Source organism: Eschrichtius robustus, chromosome 10 (assembly GCF_028021215.1).
Source record: "Eschrichtius robustus isolate mEscRob2 chromosome 10, mEscRob2.pri, whole genome shotgun sequence".
In the NCBI taxonomy this organism is placed as follows: Eukaryota; Metazoa; Chordata; class Mammalia; order Artiodactyla; family Eschrichtiidae; genus Eschrichtius; species Eschrichtius robustus.
In genome coordinates this window covers 114,624,844-114,649,915 of record NC_090833.1, presented here as the reverse complement: position 1 = coordinate 114,649,915, position 25,072 = coordinate 114,624,844, and the positions used below count along the sequence as shown (strand labels likewise).

The 25,072-nt window shown below is 41.0% G+C and overlaps 1 protein-coding gene across 1 annotated transcript in view; it reads left to right on the top strand.

Moving 5' to 3' along the window:
* The window catches only part of GALNTL6 (polypeptide N-acetylgalactosaminyltransferase like 6), a 1,183,510-nt gene that overhangs the window by 391,273 nt on the left and 767,165 nt on the right, over window positions 1-25,072 (top strand). The window contains exon 2 of the mRNA XM_068552792.1: window positions 18,575-18,683. Within this exon, the coding sequence (XP_068408893.1) occupies window positions 18,575-18,683 (109 nt within the window). The remainder of the gene's footprint in view (window positions 1-18,574; window positions 18,684-25,072) is intronic.

Genomic DNA, 25,072 nt, shown 5'->3' with positions numbered 1-25,072 from the left:
TCTTCACCATTTAAGACCATTTCCATCAGATAAAAATATAAAATTATCACTACAAAAGCCAACTGAAATTCCAACTATACTAAAAGTAGAAAAGACCTCATTGAAAGTAAAATTGAGGTATCATCTACATTTGTATGCATGTGGTCCATGCAATGATGATTTCAGTTATTGTGAAAATGATAATAACTGTAGCTGAATTGAGCATGTTTACATAGTAATATTTTAGGAGTTTGAAATAGATGACTTAGCCATGCTATAGTCTATTCATTTCTTAGTTATGAACTTAATTCTGTGTCCTCAGTTGTCATTCTGGGTTTAGTTGTATTCTACTGTTTATTTTGTTAGTGGAAATATAAAAGCACCTGGGCCACATACAACTTGGAAAAAAGTACTGACACTCTATTTTGATTATTTTGTCACTATCACACTTACCATGACAAAAGATCTTTGCTTTTTCTCTCTAATCCACATTTCATGTTTCTGTGTTATGTTTCCCTTTAGACATAGCACAGTGAGCTCACATTAATAAGAAAATAGAGTCACATTTTAAAATACTATTGATTCTGGAGAACAGCTGAGGATGCCATGTTTTTTTTCTTGAAGAATTGATAGGGTGGAATTCTAGAGGCACCCTATGATGTCCTTCTGAAGAAAAGTTCAGGGCGTCATGACACCCAGGCTTAATACCCCCAGGAAACTGCAAGTGTATGGATTCTCCATCACCAGGGGGCCATGTGATTCTTGAAGGTTAATATGATGATTTTTTTTGACATCATCTTTCTTTGCTTTTCAATTTTCACAGAAATGCCATCTGCTTCTATACTAAGTTTTCTTTATTGTTTTTTTATCTTTCCCCTTAGGAATCACAAAGAGAATACTTTGAGATGGGAATAAATCTCAGAAAATTTGTCATTTTTGTAAGATGCTGATCTCCTGAATATTTCACTGAGGTATGCCGCTGCATAGCAATCAGGATGTGGAAGGTTTTCCTGCTGACTTCACATGTTTCTGTTGTAATGGAAAAAAGTAAAAATTAGGGTAATTTTGAGGGTCAGTAACACAACTATCCTGCATTATACACTTAAACAGAAATAGAGTCTGTCAGCTGGATTATGGCTACTGCGGAGCTCCTCACCCTGTTTGATATCACGGAGGCTTTTACCAGGCACCTTCGGTCAATTTTCTTTAATTAGAAACCCTCTCCTAAGGATGTGTCCTTTATTCACAGGGGAATAGTTTGTTACTGATCGCCCTGGTTACTAACAGAAGCTTTTGTTTACTGACAATGAATTCAGGCTATAATGTTAATGAAATTTACAAGTTAACAATATAGAAAAAGAGTTAAACAACAGCTGTTTTCCTTTCTGTTTCAGCTACCCAGACAGGGGGCATCTTCAAAAATGCTTCACAAAATTTCTTCACAAATATCCCAAGAATTCATACAATGAGGGTCATATGACCTTTGTGCAAACAAATGATGTTTAAATCTTTCTAATGACCAAGGAATAAAGATTCATCAAGAAATAGTTTCAGAGAGATCGGAGCAGGAAGCAAGAGCTGTCAGTAGAACTCTTAAATTGGGCGGTCCTTGTATTACATGAATACAGTCATCTAAAATAAAATGTTCGTATTATTAAAAGATGAGTATGCTAGCATCCTTTTTTTTTGCAAATAAATCCCACACAGAAATGTGTATAATAAAAGGAACCATTACAATATGACAGAATTTCATCCAGCAAGTTGTGTGGTCAATGTAACTGTTGGTCATGAGGAAGAAATTATCCGCGATGCTGAGCACCAATTGTTTTCTCTTTTTTCTGCTAAAATAAAAACCAGAGCACTGTTTAGTTACCACGCACCAGAACTGACTCTTCTTCTGACTTTTCACTTTTGCAGATCTCACCAATCTTGCCTCAGTGTTTCTCTTTAACTAGTTATGATGATCTACACAGCCGCCTTGTAGAGATAACACCTTGCAGCGATAGTTTCATTAAAACGATACATGAAAAATCATTCTGTGCTCTCAGGAGTTGAGGTGTGAATGCCAATACAGAGGATAAATTTATACGTTCAGGACGTTGGTAATCTCAGTCACCTTTACACCAGATTAAAGACCCTGCTGTCAGTGTGGGAGTGAGGCTGAGTGAGGTCTTGATCAAGAGTGTGGCGTAAGCCTGGCCACTGGTTTAGGAATGGTGACCGCAGCCCAGATATCCCAAAGACATGATCCTGCGGAACATGTTTGATCAATTTTTGAATTTGTTTAAAGTTTTAAAATCAAGATATTTTATATAGCAACCCAGATTTTAAGATCGAAAAATTAGAGGGGAAATCCTTTGTACGCCCTCCTGCCTGCTTCATACAGTTTTAGTTCTTAACTTCCTATACCATGTTTACAAAGTCTAGAGGGTAGACGCAAAGTTTCAGGGCTCAACACTTAACCCAGGCTTATTTTTATTTTATTTTGTTTGTTTCTTGGAATTATGTTAACAATGTCACATCTGAAAATTTATACAGAATGGAAAGAACAAGACAGTTCTATCTACTAAAAAAAAAATGATTTTTTATTCTGACATTAACTTATCAATATGTTTTGTGGGTATATAAACATGCCGAACCTTCTCTGTAAGTTAGGCTCATTGCATGCTCTGCAGTTGGGTTGAAACCTAGGAAGGAAAAGGATGTTAGAACAACAACAAAAGTAATTTCTGCATCACGTGACTTTTTTGCTCTTCAGTTTGAGAGTCATTAATGACTCCTTACTGCTCAGTGCATAGAGTCTAAAGTCCTGGGTAATTGAAGTGTAGTTGATTTACAATATTATATTACTTTCAGGTGTGCAGCATTGTGATTCAGTATTTTTACAGGTTCTACTCCCTTAAAAGTTATTAGAAGATAATGGCTATAATTCCCTGTTTTGTACAATATATCATTGTTGCTTATCTATTTTATACATAATAGTTTGTATCTCTTAATCCCCTACCCCTATCTTGTCTCTCCCCGCTTCCATCTTCCAACTGGCAACTGCTAGTTTGTTTTCAATGTCTGTGGGTCTGTTTTGCATATACATTCCTTTGTATTATTTTTTACAGTCTACACATAAGGGATATCATACAATATTTGTCTTTCTCTGTCTGACTTATTTCACTAAGCATAATATCCTCTAGGTCCATCCATGTTGCTGCAAGCGGTTCTTTTTATGGCTGAGTAATATCCTATTGTATATATGTACTACATCTTCTTTATCCATTCATCTGTTGATAGACATTTGGGTTGCTTCCATTTCTTGGCAATTGTAAATAATGCCGCTATGAACATTGGGTTCATGCATCTTTTTGAATTAGTGTTTTTGTTTTTTCCAGTTATATGCCCAGAAGTGGAATTGTTGGATCATATGGTAGTTCTATTTTTAGTTTTTTGAGGAACCTCTGTATAGTTTTCCACAATGGCTGCACCAATTTACTTCCCACCAACAGCATATAATAGTTCCTTTTTCTTCACATCTTCACCAACATTTGTTATTTGTAGACGTTTTGATGATAGCCATTCTGATAGGTGTGATTTCTCAGTGTTGTTTTGATTGGCATTTCTCTGAAAATTATCGATGTTGAGCACTTTTTCATGTGCCTGTTGGTCATCTGTATGTCTTCCTTGGAAAAATGTCTGTTCAGGTCTTCTGCTCATTTTTTGATTGGGTTTTGGGGTTTTTTTTATATTGAATTGTATGTGCTATTTATACATTTTGAATATAACCCCTTGTTGGTCTATTTCCTCCCATTCCTTAGATTGTCTTTTCATTTTGTCGAGGGTTACCTTTACTGTGCAAAAGCTTTTAAGTTTAATTAGGTCCAATTTGTTTATTTTGGTTTTATTTCCTTTGTTTTAAGGAGACAGATCCAGAAAAATATTGCTACAATTTATGTCAAAGTATCTTCTGCCTATCTTCTCTTTTAGGATTTTTATTGCTTCAGGTCTTATTTAGGTCTTTAATCCATTTTGAGCCCACTTTTGTATATGGTGTGAGAAAATGTTCTAATTTCATTTTTTTGCAAGTATTCTAATATTTTATAAATGACTCTATATAATGAAGTTTGAATAAATGGATAATGAGATAATGAGAGAATCATGAGAAGTCTACATATTTATTTTTAGTAATCCATAAGATTTAAAGGCAGACAGGCTTGATATGCCACTTATTAGTTATGTGATCTTGAAGACTTTATTAATTATGTGACCTTAACATTTCTGAACTCGAGTTCATCATCCTACTCTTACGACGATTGATTTATATAAGAATAAATGTCAGTTATGTCATTATTCCCAGCCATGTCATCCATTATATTATATACTTTTTCAGTAGTGTCTGTTTGCTTAGAACATCTCCCATGTGGCGATAATATATAAGAAACTTAATCACATCCAATGTAAGAATTCACACCCACCACTATATTCTATTAACATTTACTGTAATAGACTCTGCCCACATAATTTATCATTTGCTTACTGTATATAAGTTTTGTGTCTTCAACTATGTTATAACTTTTCAAGGGCATTGGGAATAACTCCGATATCTTTAAAAATAGGAGAGATTGTGAAAACAACTGCCATTTATATAACACTTTATGATAAGCCAAGGGCTTTCACATACCTTATCCAATTTACTACTCAAAAATCCTTGTGAAGTGGGTGAGGTGGGTATTAGTTTTTTACCCTAATTTTATATAGGAGTTAGCTGAGAGACCTAGAGGAATTGTAGATTTCTTGTATATGGTTTGAAACCCTAATTTATGTCTTCTGGCCCTGGATCCAGAGTACTTCCACTATGTCATGTTGTCTTCTAAAGAACAGGACTAGTGGTAAGTATACGGTTAATTGTGAGAATAAAAGTCCATTGGTTGTTGATTTATAAAACCTAAGATAGGTTTTAGAATACAGGCAATCTTTTCTTCATAAAGATTCACAAATGTGTCTTTTCAATGTTATCACCATCTGTAGTTATCATAAATGAAACTGCTGTAATTTAGAGGCAAGAGGCAAGTTATTTTATTCACCCAGGGTTTTTAGACAGACAAACCCTGAGAGGTATTTTGAGATTATATAAAAGTTAAGTACAGTGGTCAGGTAGCCCAAAAGCCTATCATTTCCTAGAGAGGTACCTCCTAGTTTCTCACCCATTTGTGTCACATCTCTGACCGCAGAAGATATTTGAGTTTGCTACTTCTGATAAACACATTGTCTATGAGTAATGTTTTACCCTTGGAAACTTTTTCTCATGACCCATTCTCGAGTATATTATCTTTTGATGGGCTCCTGGATTCAGCTCTAACGATTACATATGGTTTCTACTTAATAGATTCTCTCTTCCATCCCTGCTATTTTTTTCAAGTTAATTATTTGTAGCAACATTACAATGAATAAAAAGTCCACAAGGTGAAAAAGGACGCTCACAAATAAGTGGCCGATCTAGTGAGGGGTCTGAAATAAATGTCTTCTGCAGGTACAATACTCTATTTGTTTACCAAGGTCGTAGATAATGGATCTCTAGTGCTGTCATCGTACAGAGGACACAGGGTATCACCCAGGAGAGAAGCCAATGGATCCGGCAGTGGAGATGGCACACCTGAAAGGAAAGGCCAGAATACTGCTGGGTCATTTACTGGTGGTTAATCTTTCAGAACCAAGGTAGTTCTATACAAATGGTCTGGAATCGACTTAGGTTTATTCACCCACCTTTCTGGCAGGTGAAAAGGATGCAAACACATCTAACCTCTATAGTGGTCATCGGCCATCAGAAAAAATAAATTTATTAATTAAAAGTTTCTACCTTAGATCGTGACACGTGCTTTGTGAATGAGTCTTGAATGTTTTTTTTTTAAAGTTTTAACGATAGTTGATTACAATGTTATATTAGTTTCAGGTGAACAACAGTGATTTGATATTTTTATAGATTATACTCAATTTAAAGTTATTATAAAATGTTGGCTATATCCCCTGTGCTGCACATTACATTCTTGTATCTTGCTTATTTTATACCTAGTAGCCTGTACCTCTTAATACCCTATCCCGATATTGCCCCTCCCCCCACCCCATCCCCAGTAGTAGCCACTACATTTGTTCTCTGTATCTATGAGTCTGTTTCTGTTTTGCTATATTTATTCATTTGCTTTATTTTTCAGATTCCACATATAAGTAATATCATACATTATTTGTATTTCTCTGTCTTATTTCACTAGACATAATACCCTCCAGGTCCATTCATGTTCTTGAAAATGGCAAAATTTCATTCTTTTTTATGGCTGACTAACATTCCATTGTATATCTATATCATATCTTCTTTAACCCTTTATCTGTCGGTAGACACTTAGGTTGCATCCATATCTTGGCTATTTTGTAAATAATGCTGCTATGAGCCTGGGGTGCATATACCTTTTTGAATTACTGTTTTCATTTTCTTCAGATATATACCCAGGACTGGATTGCTGAATTATATGGTAGTTCTAGTTTTAATTTTGTGAGAAACCTCCATACTGTTTTCCATAGTGGCTGCACCAATTTACATTCCCACCAATGGTGTCCTAGGGTTCCCTTTTCTCCACCTCCTAGCCAACATTTTTATTTGTTGTCTTTTTTGATAATAGCCATTCTAACAGGTGTGAGGTGATATCTCATTGTGGTTTTGATTTGGATTTCTCTGATAATTAGCAATGTTAAGCATCTTTTCATGTTGGCTGTCTGTATGTCTCCTTTGCAAAAGGTTTATTCAGGTCTTCTGCCCATTTTTTAATCAGTTGTTTTTAATGTTGCGTCATATGAGCTATTTATATGCTTTGGTTATTAACCCTTATCAGTCACATCATTTGCAAATATCTTCTCCTATTTGGTAGTTTGCCTTTTCATTGTGTAGATGGTTCCTTTGGCTCTGCACAAGTTTTTAAGTTTAATTAGGGCCATTTCTTTATTTTTGCTTTTGTTTCCCTTACAGGAGGAGATAGATAGAAAAAAAAATTGCTAAGACTTATGACACCTTTACCTAATGTGATAATTGTGTTTCTTCCTATTCATATGGATTAGTTGCTCTCAAATTTTAGTAAGCCTCAAAATCACCTGGAGAACTTATTAAAACACAGACTTCTCTGTCTCGCTGAAAGTTTCTGATTTAACAGGCATGAATTGGGAGCAGGGGATTGTATGTCTAACAAGTTCCCAGGTGATGCTGATTTGCTGGTGTGAGTAGCACAGATATAGATGAGAAGAGACATTAGTGGGGCAAATCCTCAGACAGCCGTTACTAAAGCAGTTCCAGATGATCTGCTTTAACCTGAATCCTCTAACATCATGAAATATCCTCATGATGCCAATATACCTTGCAGGAGTATTAAGTGCCAGGAATGTCTAAGAAATTTTATTTGAGATTTATTTATATAAATAAATGTATATTATTTGAAATATTTGAAAATATTTTGTAATATTTGAAAATATTTTTTAAATGTAGTCATGATATAAAGCCTATAATGATAACCAGAAATGTCCTGGACCACTTCTCTCTACTTGAAATTTCTGATACCCAGGGGCAACCACATCAATTTTTTATCTTTATTCAATTATATGCTTCCGTATTTGTAGATAGCATGTGTATATTACTGTTCTTTGTTTTTTTAATTTTGATTTTATCTATTGTTATATTATATAAGATGTATTTTTAACTTTTTCCACCCTTTCCCTCAACTTCCAGTATAGTTATAGCACCAATTTTAGTTAAACTAATATTTAGGTAAGAATATTCATACCTAAATCAAGTAGTGTGCTATAATTACCCTTTCCTTCGTGTACAGTGGTTTTTCTTAACCTCTAGCCTTATTAATTGACCCATTTTTCATTTGCTTAGATTTTTATATATGCATCATTAATTCATCCCAACCTCTTTGGAAGAACTGTAACTCTCCTTTTAATATGTTTAAAAAATAGGCAAAGAGTAAGTTTGTTTTTTCTATTCACTTTTCTTTTCCCCATAAACACAACTTTTCTGGATCTGCTTTCCACCCCCCCTTGTACATTCAGGACTGGATCAGCTCTAGGCTTGCTGCTATTTTGCTACCTCTCTTCAACTTATATATATATTTTAAAATACTCATTTTTTAAAATAAATTTATTTACTTATTTATTTATTTTTGGCTGCATTGGGTCTTCGTTGCTGGGCGCGGGCTTTCTCTAGTTGCGGCGAGCGGGGGCTACTCTTCGTTGCAGTGCGTGGGCTTCTCACTGCGGTGGCTTCTCTTGTTGCGGAGCACGGGCTCTAGGTGCGTGGGCTTCAGTAGTTGTGGCACGCCGGCTCAGTAGTTGTGGTGCACAGGCTTAGTTGCTCCGTGGCATGTGGGATCTTCCTGGACCAGGGCTCAAACCTATGTCCCCTGCATTGGCAGGCGGATTCTTAATAACTGCGCCACCAGGGAAGCCCCTCAACTTATACTGTTATGCCTAACTCTCTTGTTTTTTTCCCCTTCCTCCCCCTCCCTCTCCTCCTTTCCATCCTCCTTATCCTCCTTCTTTTTCTTCTATTTTAAATTTCTTAGTAGGGTTCCTTTGACCATCATTTTCCAATTGCCTGTAAAATACTCTGTCCTGCTATCTCATTTTCACTTTCCAAGAGCTCTTCCTTAGTCTCTAAATACTTCTCTTTTTTAAAATTTCTCTTTCTATAGAGAACCTTTTCTTAAAGCTCTTTGAGGAAATTGAATTTAGATTTTGGGGTGGAAGTTTTCTTCTGAGCCTTACATTGCCTCAGTTTCCTTCAAGTTTATTACAGCTTTTGTTTATGTCGGCCGCCGATTTTATGTTAAAAGTTCTCTCAAATGCCTGGCGATCCTTGGCTGCCTGTTCTCAGTTGTATGTGAAGGGGTGAAAATGCTACTACGTTGCTCTGTGTTGGGAACACGTCCCAGTGTAGTTACTGAGGAGCCCCTACCCGTTCCTTGCTTTTGACTCAATTCTCCTGTAGGCATTTTTTAAAAAAACATCTTTATTGGAGTATAATTGCTTTACAATGGTGTGTTAGTTTCTGCTGTATAACAAAGTGAATCAGCTGTACGTATACATATATGCCCATATCCCCTCCCTCTTGCGTCTCCCTCCCTATCCCACCCCTCTAGGTGATCACAAAGCACCGAGCTGATCTCCCTGCGCTATGCGGCTGCTTCCCACTAGCTATCTATTTTATATTTGGTAGTGTATATATGTCCATGCCGCTCTCTCACTTCATCCCAGCTTACCCTTCCCCCTCCCCGTGTCCTCAAGTCCATTCTCTACATCTGCGTCTTTATTCGTGTCCTGCCCCTGTAGGGATTTATCTTCTCTTGTCTAACAGGTGTGAGGCAGGCTGGCCGATTTCTGGGAGCTGGTGAGCTGTGGTTAACAGCACTTAGTGTATAGACTCGCCTGGAACACTGGTTTTCATTACACGGTGGCAGCCTTTCAACTGTGTTTAGTAGCATGAAAACATGCTTGTCTCATTCAAACTCCAACCCTCTACAGGTGGGTAGCATGGTGGGTGGGCCTCAGAAATCACCTCGTTGTTGGGAAGGGGGATGGAACCCAGGAGCATCTAACAACCCTGTGCAACAATGTCAGTCTTATTGTTTTCACCTATAACCTCGCCCTCAGAAACACCTGATGCCTCCAATTCACATATTTTAGAAGTTCACTGGCAAAACATAAACAAAGAACAAAATACACTTCGCTCCCAGTAACTCTCAGCCATTTACAAAAAGGTCATGTCAGTTCCACTGTCTGCTTTCTTGATTTCTCTGGTGCTTCACTGCCATTTTCATGGGGTTTCTGGAGAAAGCAAAGATTAACTCTTGCAGTCAATTAACTCTTGCAGTCAATCTGCTCTTGTATTACCAGCTGCTACGGATTCTCAGCATTACGTAGATCAAAAGAAGGAAAATAAGATGTGCCTGGTAATGTTGGAGGAGGGCGGGGAGAGGTCATGACCTCTGGTTAACCCCAAGCTTGGACCAGGCAACCAGAGGCCCCTCCCCTCCCGTGTCCGGGAATGCACGCCCTGCCTCCCCTCCCCATCAGGAGCTCTTCCAAGAACGCAGCCTTCAGAGAGCACAGCGGCGTGGGGACCACCTGATTGGATAGTGACCGAGCCCCTTCAGGCCTCTAGATAAACTTCTGAGACTCAGCGGGCGGGCGAGTGCGGAGGGCGGCTTGTTTTGGGGCCGCTCGGGATAAGCCTGCTGTGTAAGTTCTCTGTTTGTTACCCGCGCCGCCGCCCATCTGGAGGGCCTGCCTCTCTCTCGGTGGGTCTCTCCTTGCTGTCTGTGTAGGGGGCTGGCTTGTGCACTAACAACTGGGGAACCCTCCACGAAGCGGGCCTTGAGAGAGATGCCCACAGGGAAGACCCCGAGTTGGCCGTCGCCCTCTATGGGAGGAGGGGTGTCCTAAATGTTGGACGCCCTGAAGACGCCAGCTGGTCCAAGGCAGCTGTCTGAACTGCTGTAGGGCCCAGCCTCCCAGACGGGAGAGGAATGGTCCCCTCAGTGGGCTGACCTCTGCCCCACAGATGCCGACTAGAGGCTGAAAGGAGGGCCGAGGCCCCGGGAGGAGGTGCGGAGCCCCCTGCAATGCTGGCGGCAGGCGAGGGGGAGCGAGGCTGAGGCTGGGGGCTCCAGTCGGCTGTTTGCAGAACGAGGCTGCAGGCCGGCGGATGAACGTCCAGCGCTTGTGACATCCTGGTTGGGACGCCAAGAGGCGCGACCCCTGGGAAGCTGATGAGGATGAAGACGAGGACATTGTGGTGATTGACGGTGGAACGGACGAAAGCCCCTCGCCACCCACCCCTCATACAAAGGACAGCAAAAGCACATCAAGGGCAGCCCCCGCCAGCGGGCAGCCCCCAGCTCAGGAAACGTTCCTGAGGGGAGAATATACCACCGCCGAGGTTATTGATGCAGCTTCCGAGTTCCAGCAAAAGGCCAGAGAAAGTATCCGGGAGAGGTTAGTGCGGCTTTGGGATGGGGGGTGGGGGGCAGAGGAAATAAGCATTACTCCCCCTCGACACACACCCACACCCCCTGCCCTCCAGCAGCACCTGCATGGCGCTGGGGGGTCCAGGTGCTTATAGGTTGGTTTATTCTAGCTGTTGGGAGGCTTGGGACCCCGGAAATCTAGAGAGGAGGTGCAGCGGATTCTTAGGGAGTTGGACATGAAACAGGCCAACTAAAGGCCCCGGTCTTTTTTTTTTTTTTTTTTTTTTAAACTTTGGGTTATTTATTTATTTATTTATTATTTATTTATTTATGGCTGTGTTGGGTCTTCGTTTCCGTGCGAGGGCTTTCTCTAGTTGCGGCAAGCGGGGGCCACTCTTCATCGCGGTGCGCGGGCCTCTCACCGTCGCGGCCTCTCTTGTTGCAGAGCACAGGCTCCAGACGCGCAGGCTCAGTAATTGTGGCTCACGGGCCTAGTTGCTCCGCGGCATGTGGGATCTTCCCAGACCAGGGCTCGAACCCGTGTCCCCTGCATTAGCAGGCAGACTCTCAACCACTGCGCCACCAGGGAAGCCCCCCACCCGGGAAGCCCCCCACCCCTGGTCTTTGAAGGCTGCCACATTTACTGCAGGAGTGAAAGCTGAGACCCTCCCGCCCACCCCAGCACCGGCTATGGGATGAGAGGTCCACTCTGAGCTCAGCTGTGAGACAAGTGACTTATGATGCTGGATAGTCCCGTTGCCCAGTGCTAATCTGGGGGAAACGGGCAAATCCTGCGAATGGGTACCGGCTGTGGAAAGACCCGAGAGAGAGAGAGCTTGAAAAGCTCCAGGGCTATTCCAACAGTGAAAATAACCCAGAAGCAAAGGTGGTTTGACCTCAGTGCTGCCCGGGGCCCACCTGACTCAAGATAGACCAGCCTGTGGAAACATTTAAAACCTGCGCAGCAGTTCAGACTTGCCCCACCGCCCCTCTCATCCCTGACGGCCCGCCTGCTCCAGCAGAGGCCTCAGGGATACACCCTATTCGGGGTGCGTGCCTGACCAGACCCCTGGTACAGGACGAGGGCCAAGATCACCTCCAGCTGAGGGCCATCGGGGGATGATCAGAGGCCTCACGTTGAGCTCACTAGTCATTGGTCCCCAGAAATAAACAGCAGGTGATGGCTCTGCTTGCTACTGGAACTGAATGTGCTCTATTACAGCACAATTGATGGTTAAAGAGGACAAACAGTTATGTCAGGAAGGTAGGACGGTCCCTTTGACACTGCAAATTGGGCGTTCTCCACCAGGAGATTACAAAGTTTTAATCTCTCCGATACCAAAGAACAAATTGGGTGTTGATCTCCTAGGTCAAACTCTGCAAACCCTTAATGGTGAAATTGGCCTCAGGTTACAGTAATCACATCAGTGCTGAGGGGGAACACCAGCTGGGAACCAGTAAGTCTACCACTCCTTGAGGCGTGGTCACTGTGGAACCAGATGAACTGCCTGGGAGCCTAAGGAAACAGGAGAAACTATCCAAGAACTGCACAGAGTGGGTATCGTACTTGCTGCCCGTAGTGCTGTCCACAGCCCCGTGAGGCCAGTGAAAAAGCCAGATGGCTCCTGGCGCATGAGGCTGCACTAGGAGAAATGAGTGAGGCGGTCCGCGTCACTGCCCGCCTCTAAGATGCCTTGGCCGTGGTCCTAGGAGTACACCATGCTGAGCTGGACTCAGCAAATGCTTTCTTCAGTCCACCCCTGGCCAGAGTCAAGCGATCAGTTTGCCTTCACGTGGGAGGGACAGCAGTGGAACTTTCCAGTGCCTCCCGGCAGCTGCTGCACAGCCCATGCAGGTCATGGTGTTGTTGAATAGGGTCCCACTGTGCGCCGCTTACGAAATCAAACTCACACATGTTCCTAGAAGGGAAAGTTGTCTTTAATCAGAGTGCTGACAATCTGGGGAGATGGTGAACTCTGTGTCCCCCCAAAACCACCTCTGAGATTCTGCTCGCCATGGAAGTTTTAAAGGGAAGGAGGGGAGTAATCTCAGTGAATCACTGAGATGGGGGGTGGTCAGGGTCACCGCCGTCCCCCACTGTGTGCAGGCTCGTGAACTCCTCGTGATCTTCCTCTAGATGTTCTCTTGCGCCCACAGTTTGCTCGCGACATTGTGGGAGGAGACGCTGGGGAAGAGATCTGGTCACCTGTTAATTACTCATTCTTCATTTCTACGTCTTTGCCTACACTTGTCCGTTCTTCCTGTAGATCAAAGTATTGTGTGATCAAAAGACTTGAAAAGTGTGCCTGGGCTGGAGATGAGTAGAGCATGGGGTGCCTGGTGAAAAGTTAGTCACAATACAGCCCTGCTAAAGTGACAAGGAAAGGGGCTTCCTGTTGAGGGCAGTTTCCTACAAAGAGCTGCTTACAATGGGACGGTAGCCCGAGACCTGTCCCTCTTTCCTTCCCACATCAGTAAAATGGGCCTGACCCACTGATGATACAGTGTTAACACGTGAAGACTAGCCTCTGCTTCAGGGCACTGCAGACTTTGCCAGAACACCTGTGAGGGAGGGGCTGGGCAGTGAACCCACAGACAATTCAAGGCACTGCAGTGAAGGTTTGGGAATTGCTTGTGCGGGTAAGACATGCATTGTCTCAGCAGCTGTGTTTGAGAAGGTGCAGCCTATCTGACCCCTGGAAGAGGTGCCAGCCTTTGGAGGGGCTTGGGGAGGGCTTTTATTCCCCACCTGGCATAGTGTATGCATCCCTTTTACTACCTGGTAAAGAAAAGGCCTGTGTGGGACTGTGGATCAGGGCAGCAAGCGGCCGTTGAGAAGCCAAAATACCAGGGAAGCAGATTAAAGCTGCGGGCATCTCCCAAGCGGGGCTGCCATTTGAGTTTGATGGATCTGTGACTCCCGGAAGTATGGGTAGGACCCTGTGGCAGGAACAACAAGAGAAGAGAGTTCCCCTAGGATTTTGGTCCCAATTCTGGAAGGGGGGCGGAAGCCAAGTAGCCCTCCAGAGAGCAAAAGACCCTGGCAGTCTACCTCACGCTCCTCCAGGTAGAGCACCTCAGGAAGAAACAGCATGTTGTAGCTTCCCTGCCCATCAAGGGGTGCGTTGAGAAGACGTTGCATGGGTCCCCGCAAACTCCCAGGGTGACGAAGTGGCAGCCTGTCTGCAGCAGAGAAGCCCCTGTCTGCCTGTCCACTGTCTCTAGAAATGCGGGTGCTCTTAGGCCCCGTGGAGCCTGTAGATCCTCCCAATGCCCCCTCCCCTGTTTTTGTGGCGGTCCCTATAGCCTGGAGAGAGGAAGTGGGGAAATTTCTGCTGAAGCCTGGCATACAGATGGGTCTAGTCGGGGCAACCCAGCCACAGGGGCTTCAGTTGCCCTTCGGCCCAACACTGACACCATCTAGGTGGAAACTGAAAGGGACTGCAGCAGCCGGTGGGCTAGACTCAGACCTGCTGAGCTGGTCATCACCCCTGAGCCCTGGCCGGTAACCCTTGGCCCCGACAGCTGGGATGTTTTACAGGGCTTGACCTGATGGTGTAGACAAGGGGAAGCCTAGGGGTGGATGATCGTGATTAAGCCCTTGGGGGCTCAGGATGTGCGGAAGGACTTTTATTTTCACCAGCAAGAGCCTGAGGCAGTCCTCACTGTCTTCCACATCCTGGTCCGTGAGGTGCTGACCCCCTAGGCCATCAGGAAGCGATGGTCCAGCTCAGTATGAGCCCTAAAAACTGATCCTCCAGGAGATGCATCAGATGGGGTGCACAGAAAAGTGGGGCCACTCAGTGCCTATACTGGTCCCCATCCACCCCTTCCTGGGCAGTCCCCAAGGATGCCGGGTTGCCCTTGAAATACAGTGACTGGTTCATGCAGTAGCAGCATGTCCTGTGTGTCCTAAACAACCCCCAGGTGACTGCCAAAGGAGTCTGGGGCCATCCAGCGGAGGAGTTCCCAACAGTTGAGGGATTGGCAAGTTGATCATATCGGTCCCCTTCGTCCAAGTGAGCATTCTAAATGTGCCTCAACTTGTGAGGACACTGTGTCTGGCTTAACAAAAACTTTCCCTTTTTCCACTCAAACCAGGCAATTTTTTTTCACCCACTAGGCAATTAGAGAAACTGAATGCCCTGTATGGATGCCATCGTCGGATAGCGATCAGGGGTCATGTTCAAAGGTCATGATGTGCAAGACTGGGTAAAACAACATGGTATCGGATGGAGGTTCCATCTCGCCTATAGCCCACAAGCAGCAGGATTGGTAGAAAGGAAAAAATGGAATATTAAAGCAGCAGATTAAATTACTAACAAGTAAAACAGTGTAACCAGGGGGACTAAGTTACCACTTCGGCTTTGATACATTTGAGCAATCAACCAGTGGGGCCTGTTGCCCCATATTCCAGACTGGGGACCCCTGCCAGAGCACCCAGTACTGTAAAGGTACAGAAATGGTGGAAACACTGGGGAGCAGCATGCTGTGGGCTGAGAACCCCAAGCCCCATCACACCTGGGACACGTGTAGCTACTGGGATTTGCGGTGGGATATCCCACAGGGATGAGTGGGTTACCTCACACCCCTGGGTGAGGGGGAACCACTCAGTCTCCCCTGGGACCCCATTGTCCTGCTGCCAGCTGGGACAGTGGAAACGCACCACACCTGGGACGGAAGATGCACCCTTGAGTGAGGGGAGAAGCTGGAGCCCTGGTCTGGCATCTCTGGCCCCCAGTCTGTCTCCTCACGCCTAACAGCGCTCCTCCCCGGCCAATGTGTGTGGTATGCACAACCAGGTCAAGTTCCTAAAGAGCCAGAGGGCATGCTCTGTTTCCCACCGGAACTGCCCTTCGGCTGCCATCTTTGCCCCCCCCCCATTGGCCTGCAGGACATCATAGCTCACGCAGAAGCCCTGACTACATTCACCTAGCAAGCCTTGAATGAAGCCAACAAGGCTGTCTTTACTGAACACTGAAGTACCTCTAATGAGGAGGGCTGTCCTCCCAGACAGGATGGCCTTGGACACTGTCCCTGCCTCACAAGGAAGGATCTAGACAGTGCTGTGTGTTCACACCCGATGAGTCTGCTGATGTGTCATCTTTAGTCAATCACAGGAGGACACAAGTGAAAGTCCTGCGTCATCAGACCCCAGCCTAGAGGACTTCATAAACCTGTGGTTCGAAATCACAGGGCTCTTGGTGGAAACAAATTGTTATGGTTTTGAGAATCATCTTGATCTGTGTCTTCTCTTGCCTGTACCTGTATTGCTGCAGAGGTCTCTGCCTGCAACGCAGTCAGACAGCCGCCTGGAGCCACCTCCAGGCTCAGAAGACCCCTTGCAGACCCGCTCAGGGCACACTGCAAAAGTGCAGTCATGTGAGTTTGTAAGAGCCTGTCTCAAGGGGTGGGGTGTTGGAGGAGGTCACCAGGAGGTCATGGCAACTGGTCCACCTGCCAGCTGGACCTGAGTGATGGGAAGCTCCTCACCCTTCCCCTGTCCTTGGAAGGGACATCCGCCAACCATTCCCAAGGTGGGAACCAGTTTCAAGGATGCAGACTTGAGAGAGTAAAGTGATGTTGAGACCGTCTGGGCTGAATAAGTGACTGGACCCTGTTAAGGCCTCTTTATGAACTTTTAAGATTCAGGCAGATGGGTGCAGAGATCAAGTTGTCTTGCAGGACAAGCCTCATGTGCAAGTTCCCTGCATATTAAACCCACCCCCTGCCCATCCGGAGGGTCTGCCTCTCTCCCTCTCTCCTTGCCCTCCATGTTTGGGGGTGGAGTAGGGGGCTGGCTTGTGAACCAACAGGTAATCAGAGAGAGCTTTGCATATTCAGAGTTTACACAAGAACATCTCCAGGTTTCATGGCAAAGTTTATTTTGAAATTATCTATTTTGATCTGAAGGTGATGTTTATTATAAATCGGTATTATCTAAATCGGTAAGATTTCTATGATTGCTCAGCACTCATCATTGGAAATGCATGGCTGAGACAAAACATGGGTTTTGTATTTTAAAGTTATTTGGTTATTTAAATCTTCCCATTCACAGCTGAGTTTGGGAAAACTTCTAATTATAAAAGCAATATCAATCAGAAAAAAATGCATGAGTTTTTTAGTGTTGCTATTATAACCCCCAAATTGTTTTATTCCATTTTCTTCTATTTTTATATTTTCTGTTAATTTTTCCATCTTTTCTGTCTCGTCATCCTCCTTTTAAACTTTTTTCTTTTTATTCTTAATATTTTATATAAACTCATCATCATCCTTTGTTTATTCCTCTGTTGTTTTCCTGAACTCACCGCTATTATGAACAATTTTTTTAAAAAATATACAAATAATAGTCACCTGATCTGGAAAATCTTTCTTCTGATTTAACTACCTTTTTTTATATTAAGTCCATTTTTATTCTTTCAAAACAAGTGGATCCTTTATAAGCTATAAAGATGGACCCAAGGTAGATAATTTTTACATAAGCACAGTAGTTGTACTGTTTTAAAATAAGAAATAAGACCTTTTATTTGCCTTGGAAAGGCTCTTAGGGTAGAATTTCCTCACTGAAATTATTCATCTTTTGTTTTAAATTGAAACTTTCAAAAGTGTTCTCTTTATTCTGTTGATGTTTTATTTATTTCCAAAAATGAACCAAATAAAAGGGAAATGGTATGTGAATATGAAAACATTTATTTTACATTATCTTGACTGTTAAGATTGTGAAAATAAATTTCATTCAAAACATTTTTTGTTTATGACCAAAATAAACACCATAAAGAGAGAAGTAGCTTCAGCCATGCACACAGAAATAATTTTCAAGGTGACATTAGAATACATTGAATTTTACTAAAGCATAAAACATGTTGTGACTACAGTTGTTGACTTTGTGATAATTTCAACTATAAGCATAACCACGCACCATAATTTGACAGAAATCTAGGTGGTAGGCAGTATTTAATAGTTGTTAGGACCACAATGTTGGTCTTAATAGAACTGGTCCAAGTCCTGACTTGGCCCCTGTGGTTTCATTCAAGTTATTTTACTTCTCTGGGCCTTCAATTAATTAGCAGAAAGATGAAGGTTTACAACCAAAGACTATCATAAAGACCGAAGGATCTTCCATACACAGAGTATCCAACTTGGTACCTGGTACACAGTGAGCATTCAATAAATGCTTGCTAATATTGTCACCAGGCCGTTCAAATATACTTGATCAAAACAAGTAAAATTGTACAAATCACAAACAAAAGTATTTCCATGATACAAAATCAATACTACTAATATTTACACTTGGGGCAAGTGAAAACAGCTAGGCATTTATGCTCAGACGAGGTGGTACACTAAGTTATTAACGTCTCTGGATGAAATAAAATTGGAAATGGTAGGTGCTGTTTGCGACGCATGCTCTTATTTTTAAAACGGAAAAGGGTTTTAAAATGTGTATTCATCTGGTCGCTAGCAACAGCTTCCTCTTCAGTAGACTGAGGAGGATCACTTATTCGAGTATTCTTTGATTGCCTGTGATGTGCCTGGCTGTGTTTACCTGCCATGCGAAAGGAAATACCTCCTTTTTATGCTCTGAATACTTTCCTTTTCCACAGACATTTCCACTGGGCCTGGGAGATGGGCAATTCTATGCATGGACAGATGGTGTAAGAAGAAAGGACTGGCATGACTATGGGAGCATTCAGAAAGAGGCTGTGCGCTCAGGTACGGAGTTCAGTGTATCCCAAAGTGCTACTTTGCTTTGTCACTTACAGGATCTCTCATTAGTGTTTCTTCTGCACCCAGTAAGGTAGGTTTCATGGGGACATTGGAGGTCAACGCTGGGCAGAACCAAAACAATTTCAAATTTCAGAGAGAGAAAAAATATAATGAATAGCCTTTACAATATGAGCTGAACAAAGAGGTCATTCGAGTTTTAGAAATCTGCCGTGCTTTATACTTCCAGAGTGTCTTTCAATCATTTCTGGGGGTGTCTTGGATTTATTCATGAGACTTGACTTGGAACACATGAATCTTGAGCTAGATTCGCTCATTAGGGCTGTGGTGTATCTAACTGGCTGGGCCAAGGATGGAAGGAGGACTGCAGTTCTAGACACTGGCAGGTGGCTCAGAAGAGCCGGGGACCTGAAGTTGGCCGTACCTGGGCAAACTAACAGGCAGTTCAGTGGGATCCAGTAGGTCTGTCTATACAGAGCAGATTCTAGTCTTAGGCTAGGGATAGAGGAAACATTTTACGTATTGGAAAAGTAACAGGAAAAATTATGTCCTTCTAGAAGGACTTAGATTGTTGGAAACAGGGATTCAGAAGGGTATAGACGTAATAACCGAGTGAAGGTAATAACCTTCACTGATGATAGGAGGTCCATATTCTATTATTCAACCAAAGGAGCTCTGTTGGGTTTTCTGTTTGTTTGTGTTTTGTTTTTGTTTGGTTTTTGGTTTTTTTGTTGTGGTGAGGATATCACAGAAATTGAGAAGCTATGGTTTGGTAAAGACATCTTAGCAACACGGAAATGGTGCATCCCGGGTCAAATCAGCAGCAGAATCACGAGTAGCCACAGGCTGAGGTTCTCCTGGCCAGCCTTCCTCCTGACTTATCCCCGCAGGAAGACAGGAGTGAGATACTCAGATAGTTATGACAGTGTTCAGGGCTTTGGATGTTCTCAGCTCTGGATCAGGTGTGCTTGACTTAATTAGAGTCTTCCATTTTCTTCTTTCATTCCTTTCCTCCAAGTAAGACTGTCCCCTACCCCCCGGCTTGTCATAAGGAGTTCCCTGTCCCTCAGAGCGTCAGCCTCTTCCATGTGACATCACCCCTCCAACCTTGGCGTGACTCCGTGAACAGTGACAAAGGCAAGCTCCTTACCAGAATCCGTACTTTTCCAATCCTCTGATCTTTTTCCTCTATTTGCTTGATCAGCCCTGTATTCATCCAACCATCTGTTTCTTTTTTTAACCACAAGATGCTGAAAGTTTGGGGAGATGTTCTCATAATTTAACCACAAGTTAGTAATAATAATAAAAATAATAATAATTGAATAGATGTTTTGTACTAGGGGCTTTGCGTATGTATTTTATTTAAATTTCACAATGACTTTGATAGATAGATATTATAATCCCCAATTTGTAAAAAGAAAAAAGGAAAGAAAAAGAAATGAGTTCTTAAGAATTCGTGAAATGTTATCCAAGGTCAAACAGCCAATCATTTGTAGAGGGAGATTAAAAGTCAGGTCGTCTTATGCTCCGTTACACCCCGCCATCAGACATCGAATGATAATATCTGGGCAAAATGAAGTAATGGCAAGAGAACATGCAGGAGAGAGACACACCTGAGTTCATATCCTAGCTTTTCTGTGTAAGTGGCAAGTCAGTTTGTCTCTCTGATGTTCTACTTCGCAGAATTGCTATAAGGATTAAAGATACTATATCTAAAGTAGTTGGCCAATTATTTGCACATATTATAAACTCCACCAATGATAACTGTAATTATTTTTCCATCTAAGTTACTTTCACTTGATTTGGTGTGCCTATCCTTTGCTTGTGCCAATGAGTTTTGGACACAAAATCCAATACTTCACATTTATTTCTGCTACATACTACCCTTTCTGCCTCCTGGAAAAATGTACCTTTAATTTTCTCATCAGAGCTCAGGGCAAGGGAAATTGACCTACAAAGAAAATTGGTGATAAAACAAGTTTCCTAAAGTACAAATTTTGTATGCAATTAAAATACTTTTAAATGCTAGTATATGTATATGATTCACTGGAAGATACATGAAAAGTGCAATAGACTACAATTTATCATTTTTTAGAAATACCATAGAATATAACCTAAATAAAATATGTACACACAAACACACATGCAGTTATAAAGTCAAAATAAGATAAACGTCTCTGTTCCCAATAAGCAGGCCAAGAAAAAGGGTCATTGGTACTATTCTGTCTCCTCCAAGTCTTGGAATTTGTATTCACTCTTACTTTTCTCTGTAATTTCTTATGTCTAAACAAATATTGTTGCATTTTGCCTGTGTTTGGACTTTATCTAAACATTGAATCATATAGTATGGCTTTCTTCTTTCATTCAAAATTATTTTTGAGATCCATTCTTGTGTGTGCACTTCTAGTTGATTCGTTGTAACTGTTTAATTTTCTTTTTCTTTTTATATAAACTTTTCAAATCTTTAAACTCCTAGGTTTTTAAAACACATATTATGACAATGGTCTCATTGTACCATTCTATCCCCTCCCTTCACCCGAACTAAATATAAAATCATTTTTACCAGTAAAGCAGATAACTTTTAATGAAATGGGTAAACTCCAAAATGGAAATTATAAGACTTCAAAAGATTATTTTTCTTCCCCACCACCATCCTCCCCCCACCCCCCTGCTTTCCCCCCTTGGTGTCCATACGTTTGTTCTCTACATCTGTGTCTCTATTTCTGCCTTGCAAACCAGTTCATATGTACCATTTTTCTAGATTCCACATAATACGCATTAACATACAATATTTGTTTTTCTCTTTCTGACTTACTTCCCTCTATGACAGTCACTAGGTCCCTGAACATCTCTACAAATAACCCAATTTTGTTGCTTTTTATGGCGGAGTAATATTCTATTGTATATATGTACCACATCTTCTTTATCCATTCGTCTGTTGATGGGCATTTAGGTTGCTTCTGTTACCTGGCTATTGTAAATAGTGCTGCAATGAACATTGGGGTGCATGTGTCTGTTTGAATTATGGTTTTCTCTGGGTGTATGCCCTGTTGTTTAATTTTCTACAACGGTTTCCACTTTGTAAACATTCTGAGAGTTCCCAGGTTTGGGTTATGTATGACACTGCTCTAAGTATTCTTGCGCATGGTTCTGGGATAGACACAATATTTTCTTAGGGTACGTATTTAATAGTAGAATTTGCATGTCCGAGGAATGCACGTTTCAGTTATATTATGTAGTACGTGACAAACTGTTTTTCCAAGTTGATATGCTGATTTCACTCCAATCAGTAATGGATGGAATTCCCATCGCTCTGCATCCTGTCAACACTTAATATTACTGTCTGACTTTTCATTTTTCTCAATTTTGTGGTATGAAATAATCACTCATTGTCACATAAATTTGCATGTTACTGATTTTAATGTAGTTGCTCTCTTATTTATGCTTATGGGCCATTTGTGCCTTCTCTTAGGTAAAAGTCCTTTTGATTTCTATTTCCAATTTTTTGATTTCTTTATTTTCCTTATTGGTCCACAGAGTGCTCTTAATTTTTTTAAATAATATCCTTCAGCAGTTGTACATGGTGAAAATATCTTATCCCACATTTTGTATGTTTTTTTTTTTAAACTCTATATATTGCCTAATGAGTAGAAGTTCTTAATTTTGTTTTAGTCAAATTTACAAATAATTTTTAAAGGATAGGCTTAATTGCTGTTCTATGTTGTCTTTCTAAGCTTGAGAATTTTACCTTTTACACTTAGGTCTTAAATGCAGCTCATCTTCATTTTTATATCATGTGAGGTAGGGGCTCAATATTTACTTAGGTTTTACCTAGTTAGATATCCAATCAACAGCACAATTTATTAGAAAATGTATCTTTTCCCACATCGATCAGCAGTGTTGACTCTATTATAAAAAGTTTCCATATTTGTGTGTTCTCATTCTGGTTTCTCAGTTCTGTTCCATGAGTGAAAAACTTTGAGCTAATGAAATAATATCTTATGTACTATATCTTTATAACAATTGTTGATATCTGGTAAAGTTCATTCTGCTTTCTTTGCTTTTCTTCTTGGGAAAGTTTTGCCATTCTTTTTTTTTTTTTAATATTTATTTATTTATTTATTTTTGGCTGTGTTGGGTCTTCGTTTCTGTGCGAGGGCTTTCTCTAGTTGCGGCAAGCGGGGGCCCCTCTTCATCGCGGTGCGCGGGCCTCTCACTATCGCGGCCTCTCTTGTTGTGGAGCACAGGCTCCAGACGCGCAGGCTCAGTAGTTGTGGCTCATGGGCCTAGTTGCTCCGTGGCATGTGGGATCTTCCCAGACCAGGGCTCGAACCCATGTCCCCTGCATTGGCAGGCAGATTCTCAACCACTGCGCCACCAGGGAAGCCCGCCATTCTTTAACATTAGGATTTTCTTTAAACTTTTAGATTCAACTTGTCAGACTTTATGCACAATATGCAGATACACACAGAATATTGGAATTTTAGAATTGTATTAAGTCTGTTGATAAATTAGGGAATAATTTACATTTTTTCCAATATTAAATTATTCATTCCGTGGTATATCATTATATTTCTTGGTGCTTATTTGTTATCTTTAGGGGTGTGTTTGTAATTTGATTCTCAGACATTTTCAGTGTTATTCCTAGAAAACTAACATTATATGGGTATTGAGCACGTTGTTGATTTTATTGAAGTTCTGAACTATTTGTAGCTGGTATAGAGAAAGGTTAATAATTTTTAAATATAGACCCAAATTTAGAAAACATTCTAAACTCTTTTATAAATTATAATCATTTACCCATAAGTTATTTTGGATTGTTAGTGTAGATACTCATAATATCTATAAGTAGTGACACTGTTTAAAAGTTTTTCCATCCTAGACCTTATAATTTTAGTTATTTTTACTCTGTTTCTGCACTTGCTAGGAACTCGAGTATCATGTTGTCCAGTGGGTATTGGTGGCTGCTTTTGATTTGTTATGGTTCTGACAATAGCAAATTAGATACTTGTGTTAGCATTTAATCTACTTAATGAAAATGTACTGTACACTGTTTACTAGGCCTTCTGGATATGACTTTCTGAGAGTTTTACTTTTTTTACACCTAAATTAATGTTGATTTTAATCAAAATTTTTTTTGTTTGCATGTATTGAAATAAGATACATTTTCTCCTTTATGTTTTTGAGTATGTTGTACCTATTGATTTCTAATAGAAATCAAACTTTGAAATTATGGGCTAAATCTGACTTTTTATTTATTACTGGATTTAGTTTGCTACTATTTTAGCAATTTCACATCTTTACTCATGAGTGAATATTGGCCATGAATTTTTCTTTCTCATAGAATCCTTGTCAAGTTTTGGTAACAATGTAATGCTGGTTTCATAAAATGACTCGACTAATACCTCTCATCTTTCTACACTTTGTAATTGCTTGTGGTATATTAGAATTATTTATTTACTAATAGTTAACGATCATCTTGTGGGTGAAGGTTATCTGGAATGGACTTCTCTTGGAGCAAAGATTTTTCACTCCTGGGTTAAAATGTTCCTATTTATTAACACATTTATGCATAACATCCTCTTAAAGATTTTATAATGTCTGTCATGCTTAAATTTATGTTGCTTTTTCTTTCAAATATCATTTATTTGGTTTTTTGTCATTTTTCCTTAACTTATTACACCAGGAAATTGTCAATTTTATTAATTATGTCAAAAACCAATTTTCGACATACTTCATCTTATCTATTGTGTTTTTCTCATTGATTTACAGTCATATTTATTACTTCTTTTCTTTGACTTTTACTATATTTTTCTAAATTAAAAAATTAGATTCATACCACCTTAATTTCAGCCTTCTTCTGTTGTAGAATAAGCATCTAGGACTCTAAATTTGTTTCCAAGCACTGCTTTAAGTACATCACACTGGTCTGTGGTTTGATGTTTTATATTTGTTTGTTATGTTTCAATTATATTGTCTTAGTTATGTTTTCAAATAACTGAAACACTGAAAATATCTTAAAAATATGAAAATCCAGAAACTACTTCCTGATGAGATCTCAATAATCTTTATAAAAGTGTATTAGCATAATATACCAGATGCATTTTATCAAATGTCTTTGTTAGTGTTTTTAGTGATGTTGTTAGTTTATGTTTTGTTTTGACAATTACATCTTTGTGGCATATTTGATAATTTTTGAAATATCAGGTATTTTAAGTAATCGTTTTCATATAAGCAGGTGTAATATAGGGGGAAAGGAGGTGGTTGAGTTATGAGGAAATGGCGAAGATGCTTCCACCTTTGAGAAAAATGGAGAGTTGCTTTTTTCTTTTCTTAATTAATTTTTATTGGAGTTTAGTTGCTTTGCAATATTGGGT